At 41.4% G+C, this 16,028-nt stretch overlaps 1 protein-coding gene across 5 annotated transcripts in view; it reads right to left on the minus strand.

Moving 5' to 3' along the window:
- Window positions 1–16,028, minus strand: part of rerea (arginine-glutamic acid dipeptide (RE) repeats a) — a 353,076-nt gene that overhangs the window by 27,914 nt on the left and 309,134 nt on the right. For all 5 annotated transcript variants that reach the window (XM_034173287.1, XM_034173289.1, XM_034173286.1 and 2 more), the window contains one exon: window positions 10,160–10,240. In XM_034173287.1, the coding sequence (XP_034029178.1) occupies window positions 10,160–10,240 (81 nt within the window). The remainder of the gene's footprint in view (window positions 1–10,159; window positions 10,241–16,028) is intronic.

Raw genomic sequence — 16,028 nt, forward strand, 5'->3', positions numbered from 1 at the left:
GGCTGTGAAATGAAAATTGTGAAATCCAAGGAAAATTTGCAGGGGGTCCGGGGGGGGGGGTACAGCTCCCCAGGAGCTGGGGTCTAGGGCCCTGTGGGGCCCCAGAATTAAATTTTTATCTAATGATACTTTTTCAGCATCTCCTGGAAGAACAAAGCTCAAAATTACTGGATAGTTAAATGATTCTATATTCAACCTTTTATTTGACCTGTCAGTGATCATGCTGAAATAACAGAATATGATGTGGAAGTTGGACCTGGAATGATTTTCCTTTTAATTGTAAACCAAATTATGCATGAACACAGAACAATTCAACTACATGAAATTTATGAAGACTGAAAAGACTGAAAAAACCACAGCTAAAACTTGTAGAATATTTGGAAAATCATGGTAAAATATCAATAACACACCTTATAGTAAAAAGTCACTTATATTCTTGTGTAAATTCATGCAGCCTAAATCCATTCAAAGCCACAATGTCCTTTTTACAATGAAAGACAATCTAGATTAGTGAGAAAGTCACATAATCTTGTCTAAAATCCTGTTTGAACAGCAGAATGTTTATTTCCCAGGGAGACAAAAATTCTGACCGTGTTTTCCCGAGAGGGCACAGTTCACTTTCCCCGTTTCTTTTATCTTTCCGGTGTGCTGATGAAGCCAGCGACAATTCCACGGATTCTTGTCCTTATAAGACTTTTTCAAACCATCTTTCTTGCCATCTTCTCTCTGTGCGACGTCGCTCCGTGACACAGACATGCTGCACAAATCTTTTGAAAACTTGAAAGCTCTAAAAGTTTGGAATGTCCACATGGTAAGTTTAGCTTAAGCGTCGCACAGGAGCCACACAGCGTCGCCGCAGCGACCAACCAGTCCTGCTTTACGACAACTGTCGTAACAGCTACACTTTGAGTGGCATTTTTCCTCCGCGAAACTCCGCGGATCCGAGGAAACTGATTTGTATCTGTGACACACAGATCAGTGTCCGCGGACTTATAAAACTTACACGATGTCATAAAAAAAGAGAACGCTTTGCGATAAGCATTTTAAAAACTCAGTGATGTTCATAATTAAAGAGTACATCACTAAGTCCACTTGTAGCCGCTCATGACGTCACAAAAACCAGTTAATTTTCCAAACTGCTTCCAATGTCCTACACTACATTTACCAGGGATTACATCAGTTTCCAACTGGGTATCCGATTTTGTGTGCCAAAAATGTAGACATTCAGGTATCAAAATTGGGCAACAGGAGACTGCACTGTAAACCCAAATGTTCAGTTTAATTAAATACATTAAGTAATGTAAACTCAAAATGTTCTACTTACTTAAATATTTAAAGTTTGTGTCACATGGTCTTGCTTTTTGAGTAAATTGAACTCAGAATTTTTGACTGACCTGAACTAATTGTATATTAAGTAAGCAAAACTTCAAAGCATAACTTAAGCACAACTTAAAGAATTAAGCAATTATATTTGCATTTCACTCATTTCTATTGCTTCAGCATTACTGCATGTATCTGATGTCAGCAACATGTGGTGGGTGTGGGGAGGGATGAAAGCACACAACATGTTTATGTATATCAAAATATTTTAGTCAACTTAAAGAACTGTTTAGCAGGGGTGGTGGATAAGTGGCTGGTGTGCTTGATTTCGGTGCAGAAGGTTCCTGGTTCAAACCCCACCCCTGCCACATTTCTCCATGTAATGTGGAGTTGCGTCAAGAAGGGCATCCAGCGTAAACCTTGTGCCAAATCAACATATGACCCTGAGTGCAAACAAGGGAGCAGCTGAAGGGACTTACTTTTACTTAATCATGTAATCATGAGGTATGAACAGCATGTAATATAAACTTTAAAGTTCTGACAACAATTAACTTTTAAGTTTATAAACTCAAAAAATTTTTGGCAATTGATTGCCTCAATATTTCTGAGTTCTGCTAACTTGTCCAGATTTACAGTGTGCCTTAAGGTGTTTTGCACATTAACATAGGAGATACGTGGGGTATATCAGGACAGGGATGCTGAGGATGAAAGAAGAAAAGAGGAAGTTTATAAATGTGGTGAGGGAGGACAGGCAAAATGTTGGTGTGACAAAGAAGATGCAGATGAGAGGATGAGATGAGACTGATGATCTACTGTGGAAAACCCTCATGAAGAAGAAGAAACTCCAAGCAGGTACAGATCATTTTTGCCCTATAACCACAAAATGAGTATAGATAACACTATATAACAAATTTTTTATTTTTGTTTTGTTCCTGGGTACACAGTGTGTTTTCCTAACCTGTTATGCCTTAAATAAATAGAAAATAGCTGTTATTCCACAGAAACTTTGCTTCTGTGATCAGGACAATGATATTTTGAAATTTGTCTGTTTTCAAGAATATTCTCAATTCGCCTTCACTACTACTGAGTAGTCTTCTAGAATATTCTTTAACTGCTAGAACTGTCCAGAATTTTCTAGAAGTTTCCAGAATTATCTAGAAATTTCAAGAAACTTTTAGAACTTTCTAGAACATTAAAAAAAATAAAATCAAAGATTGTGCTGAATGTAGTCATTTTTCCATAGACGTTAGACATAAGCAGTTGAAATATAACACTTAGAAGCCAGGAACAAAAATTGTGTTACATAGTGTAATAGGAGGAAGTCCACAACTCTTTTGTCATCCATACATTTAAATACACTCATATGGGAATAAAAAGTTATGAACACATAAAATAAATTATTTGTATTTTCAAGCAATTTGAAATCAGACTCCAGTGTGCCAGTCTGCAACCATTTTCAGATATGAGACGACTTTGCAGCAGCATTTTCACACCGTATCATATAACATTCAGTGCACACTGAAAACAAAAGGTGTTAACAGCAGTGTCTCTAAAACGGCACATATTGAGATTCCTTGTTATTATTACTGTGTCTAATCTGCAACTTAAGTCTAGAACAGCTTTCTGCCAATGAAACCATGCAAGTTTAGAAATGGATGGCAACAGGAAAAATTCCAGTGTGCCCATCTGACCTAATTTTCAGCTGTCAACTCTTGTTTTCAGCTGCGTATCAAACAACTCGGCAGCTGATAGAAATATGCTCTGGAAACACTCTGTTGATACCCCCTTTAAACCACATTTTCATGAAAATGCCTCCAGTGAAAATATTGGGCACAGAGCGATGTGTGATCTGCCATTTCAGCATATTTAGTCGTTTACTTTAAACACTGCGAGCAGCGAGCCCATGACGTCCTCTGGGGAGTGAAGGAAATGGTGGCAGCACAGCGCATTACAGACGGGCAGATGACACACCCGTTTCCCCCTCGGGGCTTTTATGTGACTTTATTTAAAGCATTCCTGAGCGGCAGTCAGGCCTGGTGCCATTACACTCCACTGGTGGCTGTTCGAGGCGTGTTAGTGCTTCAAGGACAGCACGGCTAATGTGGGCTACCAGGAGGAACAGCAAGGGCTGGACGTGCTGAACTGGACCTCTGCGTGCCTGGATGTGAGCCCAGAGGCTTTACGCCCTGCACTGTGGCTCAGGGTGGGCATGTCACAGGGACATTTGAGAAGCTAATTCTTCTGCAATTACACAAATATTTATTTGGGACTTGGGATAACGGGAAACTCTGATATCCATTAGAGCATCTCTGCCTCTCTTCAACAGACAGGAAATAAACGGTGCTTTCCGTATCGCACTGGTGAGCAACCTTTCACAATATTTTCCCCCATGGAATTATATCGAGTCCCTCCTTCCCAACCTCATATTAATACATTAAACCAATTTAAAATGTAAAAAAAAAAAAAGAAGCTTCCCTCAAATCCCTGTGATCACAATAACCTCCTGTCCTTTAGGTGTCACTGTTGGGTGAGTAGGTTGGTAACCAGCATCTCTGGCGTTAAATGAGAAAATAAACGAGCAGCGACTTCATCCTTTAAATCCGACGTTTATGTGCACTTTGATTTTAAAAGCAAAACAGGGCACAAAGAATTAAATAAATCAAATGGCGTGTTGTGTGTTGGGGGGGCGTGGCTGGCTGTGTTGGTGTTCTTTTCTTTTCTTTGCTCTCCAGGTGGCATGAGGGCTGATTTGTCTGTGGAGAAAGTGCTGGCTGAAGAGTCCTCACCCTTATTAGCGTCATGTGGAACACCTGTGGCAGGGGCTCGCGTGCGGCCTTGAAGACTTGCAGCTGAAGCAGATAATTGGATGGCGTTCTGCATATAAGTCATGTGTGATTTGAGCAGAACTGCCGGGAACTCGACCTTGTGACGTTCGTTTGTGAGACGCTGAGGACCGCGCCTGGGTTTGACATATCGAGCCCGTGAAGCGTGAGGACACATGCTGTCAGCACACGCTAAAGGTAATTAAGTGATTAAGTAATTGTTGATAGTATCTTGGTGTTTTGTTACACAGTAAACAGATTGTGAAGAGAATTGTGCAGCTTGCTTCTCACTGCGGTGGCGTGCAGGATAAGTGATCCTCCACTTGTTGTGAGAGGCTGCTCATTTGCATAAAGTTAAAAAGAAACATTGACCTGAGTGTGTTGCTGATAGCGTGTGTTATGCGAAAGATAGAGTTGTATCTGCTGACTCACCTCACCTTCTCTTTGCTTCAAAGAGAATCGGTTCGTCGTGTCCACCTGCGGGGTGTTTGGCGGTGGTAGTGAGTCCAGGAGCGCCGGGCTTTAATCCTTGCGGGCGCTGGAGAACGTGCCACTTATCACTCCACCAGAGGGACGCTTTTTATGTTTTACATTTATAAGCACAGGTGAAAAATAAATCGTTTCTGTTGGGAGCCGCCTTCTGGTTATTTTTACCGCTGGGTTCTGTCAGACGCAGGTCCGCTCCTCAACCCGCATCGACACATAACATGGCGTTTGTATGATACGGCAAAATGGAGAACAGCGAATTCAAGCGTATAGTAAATAACACGGAGCCGTCTCACGTTATGTGATTCCAAATCATGAAGTATCCAGAATTTATGAAGATGTGCAGGAAACAGCATGCACTTTTTTCCACATGATTTTGACTTCGGAGTGTTAACACAGATACGGTTCTAATGAATTGGAATGGAAACAAAATTAAACTGTTGTGAATGAATTTGTCTCATGAGGTTTCAGTATAATATGCAAATATTAATACTCATTTATGCTTAAGGTCAAATATGAATACAGACTGAGCCTTCCGTTTAGACTCTGAGTACCTTTCATCTATAGATGTGTGTTTTCTGAAAGCTTATGGATATAGAATAAAAGCAGCAGTACCACGAGAAATCATTGGGGGCAGTGTTGCCAAAGTTTAAGTGAGACACAACTCAAACAACACTTTTGTCTCTCTTGCAGTAGAAACATTATTATGACTTTTTCAATGTCACCATATTTGATGATGCTGGGAACTTTCAAGATGGTGTGCAGTGCTGTGTTGCGGAATTTTTTTTCTCAACAGCGTCACTGTAAAAAAATGTATGTAAGATGTATGTAAGGGCAATGACGGTTACACTGTTTGATCGTTGCACGTATAGATTTATTCGAGGTACAATTCGACAAATATCGCGAAACATGATGTGTTCACACAAATTCTGCAGAAATTTAGTCTGTGGTGAACGCATAAAATTAAAGAGAAATTATTATGAAGGATAAATTTTAATACGTGACAGTATCGGTTAACTATTTTATAAATTATTTATGCTTCACCTGGAGGTCATCAGTTCTTACATAGAACAGTTTATGTATTGATATCAGGGTGCTCGTTAAAAAAACCTTTCTGATACAGGTGCCATGATACCAGTATAACAATATGTGATGCATCGTTCCACCTTTAAGATTCATGTATGTAAATGAAGCACAAGCGAGTCTTTAAGAGTACCCAGGTGGTACACAAGTTACACTGTCAGCTCAGTTTTTAAATTTGCAGTACATGATGTGGAGTATTTCAATATAATTGTACCATGGCTCATGTACTGTGATACGCATCATACCCCAAGGTCCTTGCCAATACCCTGTCCTAATAAACATGATCTGTCTTTTTTCTTCTGCTGGGCGACAGGTTTTTTTTTTTTCCCCCAGCGTCTGCTGTGTATCGAAAGAACGTCCCACTTTATCCTCCACCGCTGGCTGCTGCTGCTCCCCGTCCCTGCTCTCCCAGTCATTTTCTCCTCTTTTCATATGTTTAAAGGGCAGTTTATTTTCCATTTTCAGGGGGAAAATGAATCTTTCTCTGCTCTGTGGCAGTGGCAGGCCTAAATCCTGGAGGTGGTCTATTACCTCTCCTGCCAAGTAACTCCCCCTCCAGGTTGAACTGCATTAATACCTCCTTTATAGCCAATCAGCTGGACCAGTCATATATTTCAAAACCAGTAAAGGATAATTGAAGAAACTTCTGTGAGGAAACTGTGTTCATACACTTTCATCTCTTATTCAAGAAAGATTAAATTGGTTTGAGGGAAAAGAAAAAAAAAGAAGCAGGGCACAAAGGAGGCGACGCTGAAGGCTTCTCTGGTAAAATGTACGACATGATATGCAGGAATGTTGAAGGAGCGAGGCTGACATACATCCTAAGCTCACAGCAGACGGGGAAATGAACGGGCGAGGAAGATGACGAACACCTTTGATTTTTCTTTTGATGTCTCTGTCAGCACTTTATCGACATACTTTCTGCGGGAGCAGCCGTCGCTGATGGGGCTAAATCTGCCTTGCTTCATGGAGCCACCTCTCACAATCATTTATGAGACAAATATGTGGAGAACCTCACACCATTATACATAATACATACACTATTTTTCTTTTATAATCATTAAAAAAAAACCTCCACATTTGCCCCTCAGCTCTGAGAGTCTTCACTGTGCATTTATTTACACGGACATTACACTCAAAGGAAAAACGCTTTCAGTAAGACCAAAGTGAAAACAAATTTTAGCTATATTTTGGCTTTAACACAAAGATCACATTTATGGTTCATCCTAAAAGTATTCACAGCGCTTCACTTTTTCCACATTTTGTTACGTTACAGACTTATGTCAAAATAGAGTAAATTAATTTTTCCCCTCAAAATTCTACTCACAACACCCCATAATGACAACATGAAAAAGTTTTTTTTTTATTATTGCAATTTTTTTTAAAAAGACAAACCTAAGAAATCGCATGTACATGTAGTATTCACATCCTTTGCTCAATACCTTGTTGATGCACTTTTGGCAGCAATTACAGCCTCAAGTCTTCTTGAATATGATGCCACAAGCTTGGTGCACCTAAGCTTGGCAGTTTGGCCCATTCTTCTTTGCAGCACCTCTCAAGATCCATCAGGTTGGATGGGGAGCGTCGGTGCACAGCCATTTTCAGATCTCTCCAGAGATGGTCAATCGGATTCAGGTCTGAGTTCTGGCTGGACCACTCAAGGACATTCACAGAGTTGTCCTGAAGCCACTCCTTTGATATCTTAGCTCTGTGCTTAGGGTCATTGTCCTGCTGAAAGATGAACCGTCGCCCCAGTCTGAGGTCAAGTGCACTCTGGAGCAGGTTTTCATCCAGGATTTCTCTGTACATTGGTGCATTCATCTTTCCCTCAATCCTGACTAGTCTCACAGTTCCTGCTGCTGAAAAACATCCCCACTGCATGATGTTTCCACCACCATGCTTCACTGTAGGGATGGTGCCTGGTATCCTCCAAACATGATGCCTGGCATTCACACCAAAAGGTTCAATCTTTGTCTCATCAGACCAGAGAATTTTATTTCTCATGGTCTGAGAATCCTTCCGGTGCCTTTTGGCAAACTCCAGGTGCGCTGCCATGTGCCTTTTACTAAGGAGTGGCTTCCGTCTAGGCCACTCTACCATACAGGCCTGATTGGTGGATTGCTGCAGAGATGGTTGTCCTTCTGTAAGGTCCTCCTCTCTCCAAAGAGGAATGTTGGAGCTCTGACAGAGTGACCATCGGGTTCTTGGTCACCTCCCTGACTAAGGCCCTTCTTTCGCGTTTGCTCAGCTTAGACGGGTGGCCAGCTCTAGGAAAAGTCCCAGTGGATCCCAACTTCTTCCATTCATGGATGATTGAGGCCACTATGCTCATTGGGACCTTCAAAGCAGCAGAAATGTTTCTGTACACTTCTCCAGATTTGTGCCTCAAGACAATCCTGTCTCAGAAGTCTACGAACAATTCCTTTGACTTCATGCTTGGTGGGTGCTCTGACTGTCAACTGGGGTACTTTATGTATGTATTATTATGTATGTACTATATGTACACAGGTGTGTGTCTTCCCAAATCATGTCCAATCAACTGAATTTACCCCAGGTGGACTCCAATTAAGCTGTAGAAACATCTCAAGGATGATCAGTGGAAACAGGATGCACCTGAACTCAATTTTAAGCTTCATGGCAAAGGCTGTTAATACTTATGTGATTTCTTAATTTTTTTTTATTTTTATAATTAATTAGCAAAAATCTAAACAAATAAAAAAAACAAACCCCAAGCAAACTTTTTTCACATTGTCATTATGGGGTATTGTCTGTAGAATTTTGAGGAGGGGGGGGGGGGGGGAATCAATTTCATCCATTTTTGAATAAGGCTGTGACATAAAATGTGGAAAAACTGAAGTGCTGTGAATACTTTCTGGATGCACTGTAATTAAAATAGTGCTAGTTAATCACTGTTAGACCCATTAATATTGTGATTATACTGTGATTAGCACACACACATCCATAGGATGGAAACTGACAAGAGGAACATATCTCCACCAGCGTGCAAAAAAAAGTTCTTGTCAATGTGACAAATATAAACTCACTTTCACACAGTGATGAGAAAAAAAATTTAAGTGACATCAAAAACCAGTGTGAGATTCACAAAACAGATTTGTCACATTACTAATGGGGACTATTGCTACAGATCCACAATGAATGTATATAAAAAAAATTGATTGATTGATGTGGCAAACTTTGATTTGCTCCAGCTGACAGTGTGTGAGGATTTGCTCACTTCTTAGCTCATTTAAATTGTTTCCCATTTGTTGCAAAGTGGTTTAAAATATATATTATTCCCCCCCCCCCCCAAAGTGTTTTAAGAACATTTTTAATTGTTTTGAACCTACATACATCCCCCACTCCCCAAAACTGTTTAACACTTAAAAATAAATAAGAAATTGAAACATTAAAAATGAACAAATCTGAGCTGAAGTGTTGAAAAAATATTGTCAGTTTTTGGAACATTTGGTCAAATCAGGCAAATTTCATTGGGTTGAAAGAAATTGTGCTGACCCATGTTGTTACATTTTGTAATGCAAATGTTACCATAAAATAAAAAGATTAATCATGAATCAACATCCCTAAGTTACCTGTACCCTGTTCTCTAAATGTAAACAAAATGTTGGTACCACTGCCAAAATCCAAAACTTAACCTTGGCTCCTGTTTTCACTCACAGATCTTAAACTAAATGTGTTACAAATGTTTTGTGATAGTATAAAAGGTTTGGCTAAATCTGCAACGTCTGTAAACATTGCAGTTATTAAAAAACAAAACAAAACAAACAAACAAAAAACAAGCCTAAACAAAAAATACCACGAATTTGGGTGAAACAATTTATTTGGTTTGATTCGACTTGAAAGAATTTACATTTAAACCTGTCTACCAAATTTTACAAGCATCTTTTAACACTTGTTTAGGCTACTTTTAAAATTTTTGTGGAAAACCAGTGCTGCTGTTTGGTTTAGATTATGCAGTACTTATTCTCTTTGATAATATGCAAAAAAATAAAAAAATAAAATAAAAAGTACTGAAGTTCAAACTTTATTTAATGCAGACTGTTGCTCTGTAAACCTGACATATGCTAAAACCAGCAAATCACAGACCAAGAACTGTTTACCAAATCTTAAAATTAATGCTCGACTTGTCACTTGTACACTTCCATTGTGCAGCGAAAGCACACTTTAGCTTTCACTCTTCAGGTTTAATAAGTGTTTTAATCAGTGTGTGAAAAAAAATCTGATAAAAGTGTAACTGTGCGTCTCATCAATGAGGCCTCAGGATCAAAAACGAGCTCTGATCACTCACATAATCACAGTGTGCTTTACCGCGAAAGCTTTTCATTACTTACAACCACTGTCCCTCCCTTCACGTCGACAAACACTGATAAAAACTAACTCACACAGACAGAGTTGTAGAGCGTATACAGAAATAACAAAAAGCATCTTACTGTTTCTTTGTTGGGCAGCAGCTCTTTCCGGATCCTGAAGAAGTTTTTGCCGAACTGTCTCAACCCTTTAATGAAGCGCTTCTGCAATTTTTGAAAGAGGAAGAGGAGAGAGAGAGAGAGAGAGAATTGTGAAGTACTCGTCAAGTCAGCTAAGTTGTGATTGCATAAAGTTACAGTCTCTCGCCACGACAAAAGACTTTGTTTCCCGTTCGCTAGTCTGTGGTTTGTGTTGAGAAACCTCTATAACCGTTTAAAGTACAGAGCAGAGTCAGCCGTGTCAAGGCTAAACCAGAAAGGAAATGACAAGTAAATATGACAGGGAGAAAAGCTGAGATTAAGTAAAAATAAAGAAATAAAGGTCTAACATATGCAACAGAAACATACACCGAAGTCAAAAGTTCAAAGTCAAAACCTAAACTTGACCGTTGAACAGGAAAATAACAGTCACTGAGGAGGGCTGAAAAATCTGCTTTTACTGTTTAGCACATAAAAAAATAAGAATCACACAAAACATGGCAAAATGCATAAAAAAATAAAATAAAAACATGTCATGACAGGTGAGAAATGAGACCATCAACATGACAGGAAACCCTCCGATACCTAATATAATCCAACATGAAAGATATGAACATATTATGAAAAGAAATACCAAAAAAATTAAAAAGCCAAATATTCCTCATGTCTTTCGACTCCTTTAAGAGCCACAGACTGCGAGCCGTCAAAACCAGAGGCTGAAAACATTCATAAGCAGCGAAGCAGACAACCGACAGATTTACTTTCTGGTTCCAGAGACGAGCCCTGTTCCTCAGTGATCCGCTTTCAAAAAAAAAAAAAAAAAAAAAAAACTAACTCCAGCAGAAAGCGGAGATAAAGTCCTGATGGAGCAACACAGCCCTACGTCCAGCCACAGGTACAACAGGAAAAATTAGGGAGCAAATCCACGGCGCCTCGGATGATACATTGCTTCTTTTTTTTTTTTTTCTTCCACAAGCAAGAAATAGCTTGTCACTCTCTGCTCTTCCACTACAAAGGGGAAGGCTTCACATGTGATCTTTCTGCAAGAGAGCCTCTGGTTTGCAGCAGGCTGGAAAACCTGAAGTGGAATCCTGGGCCCACTTCATCCTGTTCTCAGTGCTGCACACACGCCCCCCCACCCACCTCACACCCCCTTCAACACAGCCGCCAGTTGGTATTAGAACACCAAAGCTCTTCGTTTCCTGCACAGGAAACTACAGGAAACCTTAAAATGAGCGGCTGAGAGAATGTGTGCGGAGAAAGGTCTTGGACGTGGTGAGAAGAAAAATCCGAAGTGGAGTTCTTCGTCTTGTGCGTTACGAGTCAATTTTCCACACTGTGAACAGTCTGTTATGTAACCACAGATTGTTTACACACCCAGCTTTGGTGGGGAACAAAGGCCACTTTTATAAAAGCAACACAACCAGTTGGCGAAATGCGTGCAGAAATCAGAGAGGCACATGTGAAAAAGCAACACAAATGACTGAGTTTATCGCCAACTGTCACACAATCCCAACAGATTAAAGTTTTATCAAAGACTGACACCGCTTAGTTAGGAAATGAGTGAGTTAAAACCACATGAACACCACCGCCACGTTAGTGCAAAACAACTTGCCCTCTGCTGACAACAGAACAAAAAGCAAATCCTATCACTGACAAGAGGCGGCAGGTCACTTCATTTGCATTAATCACAGTGAAGGTGCAGTGGATGATTAGCCAGTAGATGGAGCCGTCCCCAGTATGAGCGCCTCCTGCAATCGACACCCGGTTCCAGCCACTCCGGGGGTTAAGAGCGCACTGCCATTCGGGCTGCCAGTCAAAAATGTCCACCGCACTGCTCGCAAGCAACTGAATGCTACTGCAGAGGTTCACAGGATAAACACTGCGGCGTTTGTTTGACAGACAACAACAAAAATCCCGTAAATATTCTTCTAAAATACTGGCACCAAACAGCTGCACGAGCATTTTAAGTATCATGAGGATGAGATGAATTTCTCTGATGTGTTTCATGCTTATTGGCGTCCTGTCCGGTGTGTACCTCACCTTGAAGCAGCTAAACTGCAGGATTGTCTTACAGACATAAAGACATGGATGACCTCTAATTTCCTGCTTTTAAACTCAGATAAAACTGAAGTTATTGTACTTGGCCCCACAAATCTTAGAAACATGGTGTCTAACCAGATCCTTACTCTGGATGGTATTACCCTGACCTCTAGTAATAACTGTGAGAAATCTTGGAGTCATTTTTGATCAGGATGTCATTCAATGTGCATATTAAACAAATATGTAGGACTGCTTTTTTGCATTTGCGCAATATCTCTAAAATTAGAAAGGTCTTGTCTCAGAGTGATGCTGAAAAACTAATTCATGATTGATGAAAGATTTCAAAAAGGTATAGTTTGGACTATCCATGACTGAATGTTATGGGGTAAAAACCTTAAGAATGGTGACAAAGGTCAATTTCAGTTTGTACAGGGGTCAAAAGTTAAAGTTGCTCCAATTATAGTAAAAAATGGTGCAAATTGTTGATTGAGCTACTTGGATTGATAAATGGAATACTTTTGACTGTGCTGAATGCTTGGTCTCTAAAGTAAAGGTCAAATAATGTTGACATCCATTGAATTCATTGAATTCTATGACATGTGACATATGTTACCCCGTAACGTGATAACTAAGCATGATACATGGACTCAACCAATAATTTGCATCACCTTTGAACAGAATTGGAGCAACTCTAACTTTTGACCCCTGTACAAACTGAAACTGAACTTTGTCACCATTCTTGTTGTTTTTACCCCATAACTCCATAGAATTCAGTCATAGATAGTCCAAAATATACCTTTTTGGAATCTTTACAATCAGACAAATAATGTGGTATAATTTTCAATATGACTGGAGCAGTTTTAGCATATCTCACCCATATTGGCCTCTCTTCATTGGCTTCCTGTTAATTCTAGAATAGAATTTAAAATTCTTCTTCTTACTTATAAGGTTTTGAATAATCAGGTCCCATTTTATCTTAGGGACCTCATAGTACCATATCACCCCAATAGAGCGTTTCGCTCTCAGACTGCAGGCTTACTTGTAGTTCCTAGGGTTTGTAAGAGTAGAATGGGAGGCAGAGCCTTCAGCTTTCAGGCTCCTCTCCTGTGGAACCAGCTCCCAATTCAGATCAGGGAGACAGACACCCTCTCTACTTTTAAGATTAGGCTTAAAACTTTCCTTTTTGCTAAAGCTTATAGTTAGGGCTGGATCAGGTGACCCTGAGCCATCCCTTAGTTATGCTGCTATAGACTTAGACTGCTGGGGGGTTCCCATGATGCACTGAGTGTTTCTTTCTCTTTTTGCTCTGTATGCACCACTCTGCATTTAATCATTAGTGATTGATCTCTGCTCCCCTCCACAGCATGTCTTTTTCCTGGTTCTCTCCCTCAGCCCCAACCAGTCCCAGCAGAAGACTGCCCCTCCCTGAGCCTGGTTCTGCTGGAGGTTTCTTCCTGTTAAAAGGGAGTTTTTCCTTCCCACTGTTGCCAAGTGCTTGCTCACAGGGGGTCGTTTTGACCGTTGGGGTTTTTCCGTAATTATTGTATGGCCTTGCGTTACAATATAAGGCGCCTTGGGGCAACTGTTTGTTGTGATTTGGTGCTATATAAATAAAATTGATTTGATTTGATCCCAATGACTGCTAGGATAGGCTCCAGCAACCCCCCCTAAGCCTTAACTGGAATAAGTGGGTTTAGAAACCGGATGGAGGGATGTTTAGTGCCTAATCAGCCGTGTGGTTGACCCGCCGAGTCAAACAAATCAACTTGACTCTGCCATGCGGCCTGTGTATCCGTCCTAATTATGACACCTTAATCATGCTCCCTAACTGCACCATTTACATAGTGTGTCCGTGCCCCCCCGCCCTCCTGCTGTCTTTCCCTCGCCGGCTCCATCTCCCGCCTCTACATGTCGGCTCCAGTTTAAGGCTCCATTTCAGCTGCCTGGGCTCACTGCTCTCCAGTCCAGCTAATAAATCATCCGCCAATCTGCTCCCCGAATCACTCTACTCCTGCTCCGATTGCTCCGGCCTTCCGTTGCTGGGCAACACGGAGGGGGAGGAGGAGGAGGGGCTGGAAGCGTCACTGCAAGAGTGAGAGGAGGGAGACGCCTGGGTGGAAAGCTCTACCAAATGGCTATGTGCGCCGTGCAAAAAAACAACAACAGGGTTTTTCCCTCCCTCTCTCCGAGCGTGCTCCAGAGCGCCGGTGCACCCCCCCCCCCCCACCCAAAAAGTTTCCCCTCAGCTCCTAACAGTGCACTATTGTGAAGCAAGAGAGGAAACAAATAAAGGAGGAGGAGAGCGAGAAAATATGTCTCAATAGGCTATTGTTTTGTATGTGCGCTTCAGGTTTGAAGTTGAAAAACCTGCTTGCAAAACGCCGGCGTACCGTAATGAAACATAAAACCCGCTAAATGTCGGTCACGGAAAAGACAAAAACAGTGACACGAGTAGAACCGCCACACGCCCGCGCTGTCCAAGGGCAAACAAAGCCACTTTCACTCAATATGGAGTCATTACACTTGACTCGTTGCTAAAAGCTGACCTTTTCGGGCCTGCCCGTCTATAAGCGCCGAGGGCCCCCGAGGACAAACCTGGCAACGCTCCCAAAACCAAACGGAACAAACGCAGCAGCCTAAAGTGAAATATCAGCTCATAATAACGTCAGCCACGGCGTGCGGAAAGGCAATTGTTGCATGTTTGATGCCCATATCCTCTGCACGATGACATCATTCAGTGAGGTGAAAAAAAAAACAAAAATAAATCAATGTTTAGACATTTATTTATGTCAAGCTGTTTGTGAAACCAGGGAAGAAGAAGAAGAAAAAAAAAAAAAAAAAATGAAAGCTTCACATTATCCCGAACATAACTCCTGTGACCTTTGGCAAGCTAAGACACATCCTCCTTTCCTTGCACTAATATAAAAGGTGACAGGAAATTCCAGCACACGCCCATCCTGCCTGTTATTTAGTAACTTAAAGCCATGTTGGCGCTGCACCGCCGCGGTTCATTAAATGTGTGCCGACGTTAAATCCTGGGAGCAAACTGAGCTCCGGCTGCAGACGTGCACACAGCTGAAGCGGAGCAACCGAAATATAAAGTAATCTACAGCATCCTGCAGGGACACTGGGCTACATGTCTGGTCTGTAAGGTTTGTGTTCTACCACTAGGGGGCCGCTGCTCTCCCGTGTCTATGCCCCTCCCACCTCAGCCATCAGTGATGTGCCTCAGTCATCCATCAGCTGAAGACGCAGGTGGAGATAAGCTCCGGCACAGCGCGGCTGGCTGAGGAATAGACCTCCTGCCCCACAGCAGTCATAGATCAACACCCCCCCCCACCGCCGCCCCTCCCAAACACACACACACACACACACACACACACACCTCCATCCATAGCGGCACAGCACCGCCACTGCTGCTTCTGGCTGTTTATATGGCACCTCCTGTTGGCCAGTGTGTTGTTAGCACCATTTATTAATGCTGCTAAGGAGGTTATATTTTCTCCCACAACTGTTTGTTGGTGACTTAACAAGATGACAAAATCCCTAATGCGCCAATTATCACAAAACCTGCTGACTTTCAGTCAATCAGGACCGAGCAAGGAACAGAAAACCAATACATTTTGGAGCCAAAATGCACTAAAAGACCGTCAGGAAATAATATAAAATCCTACTGTTTTTTAAAAAAAGATATTCCAGTACATTCACACAATAATTCTATTACGCAATACTTGGTTAACATGCCTATCAATATACAGATTTAATTAAATTTGTGGTGGCTCCAGATAAAGGAACAGAGCCCAGAGTTTGA

This window comes from Thalassophryne amazonica, chromosome 6 (genome assembly GCF_902500255.1).
Source record: "Thalassophryne amazonica chromosome 6, fThaAma1.1, whole genome shotgun sequence".
Classification (NCBI taxonomy): Eukaryota; Metazoa; Chordata; class Actinopteri; order Batrachoidiformes; family Batrachoididae; genus Thalassophryne; species Thalassophryne amazonica.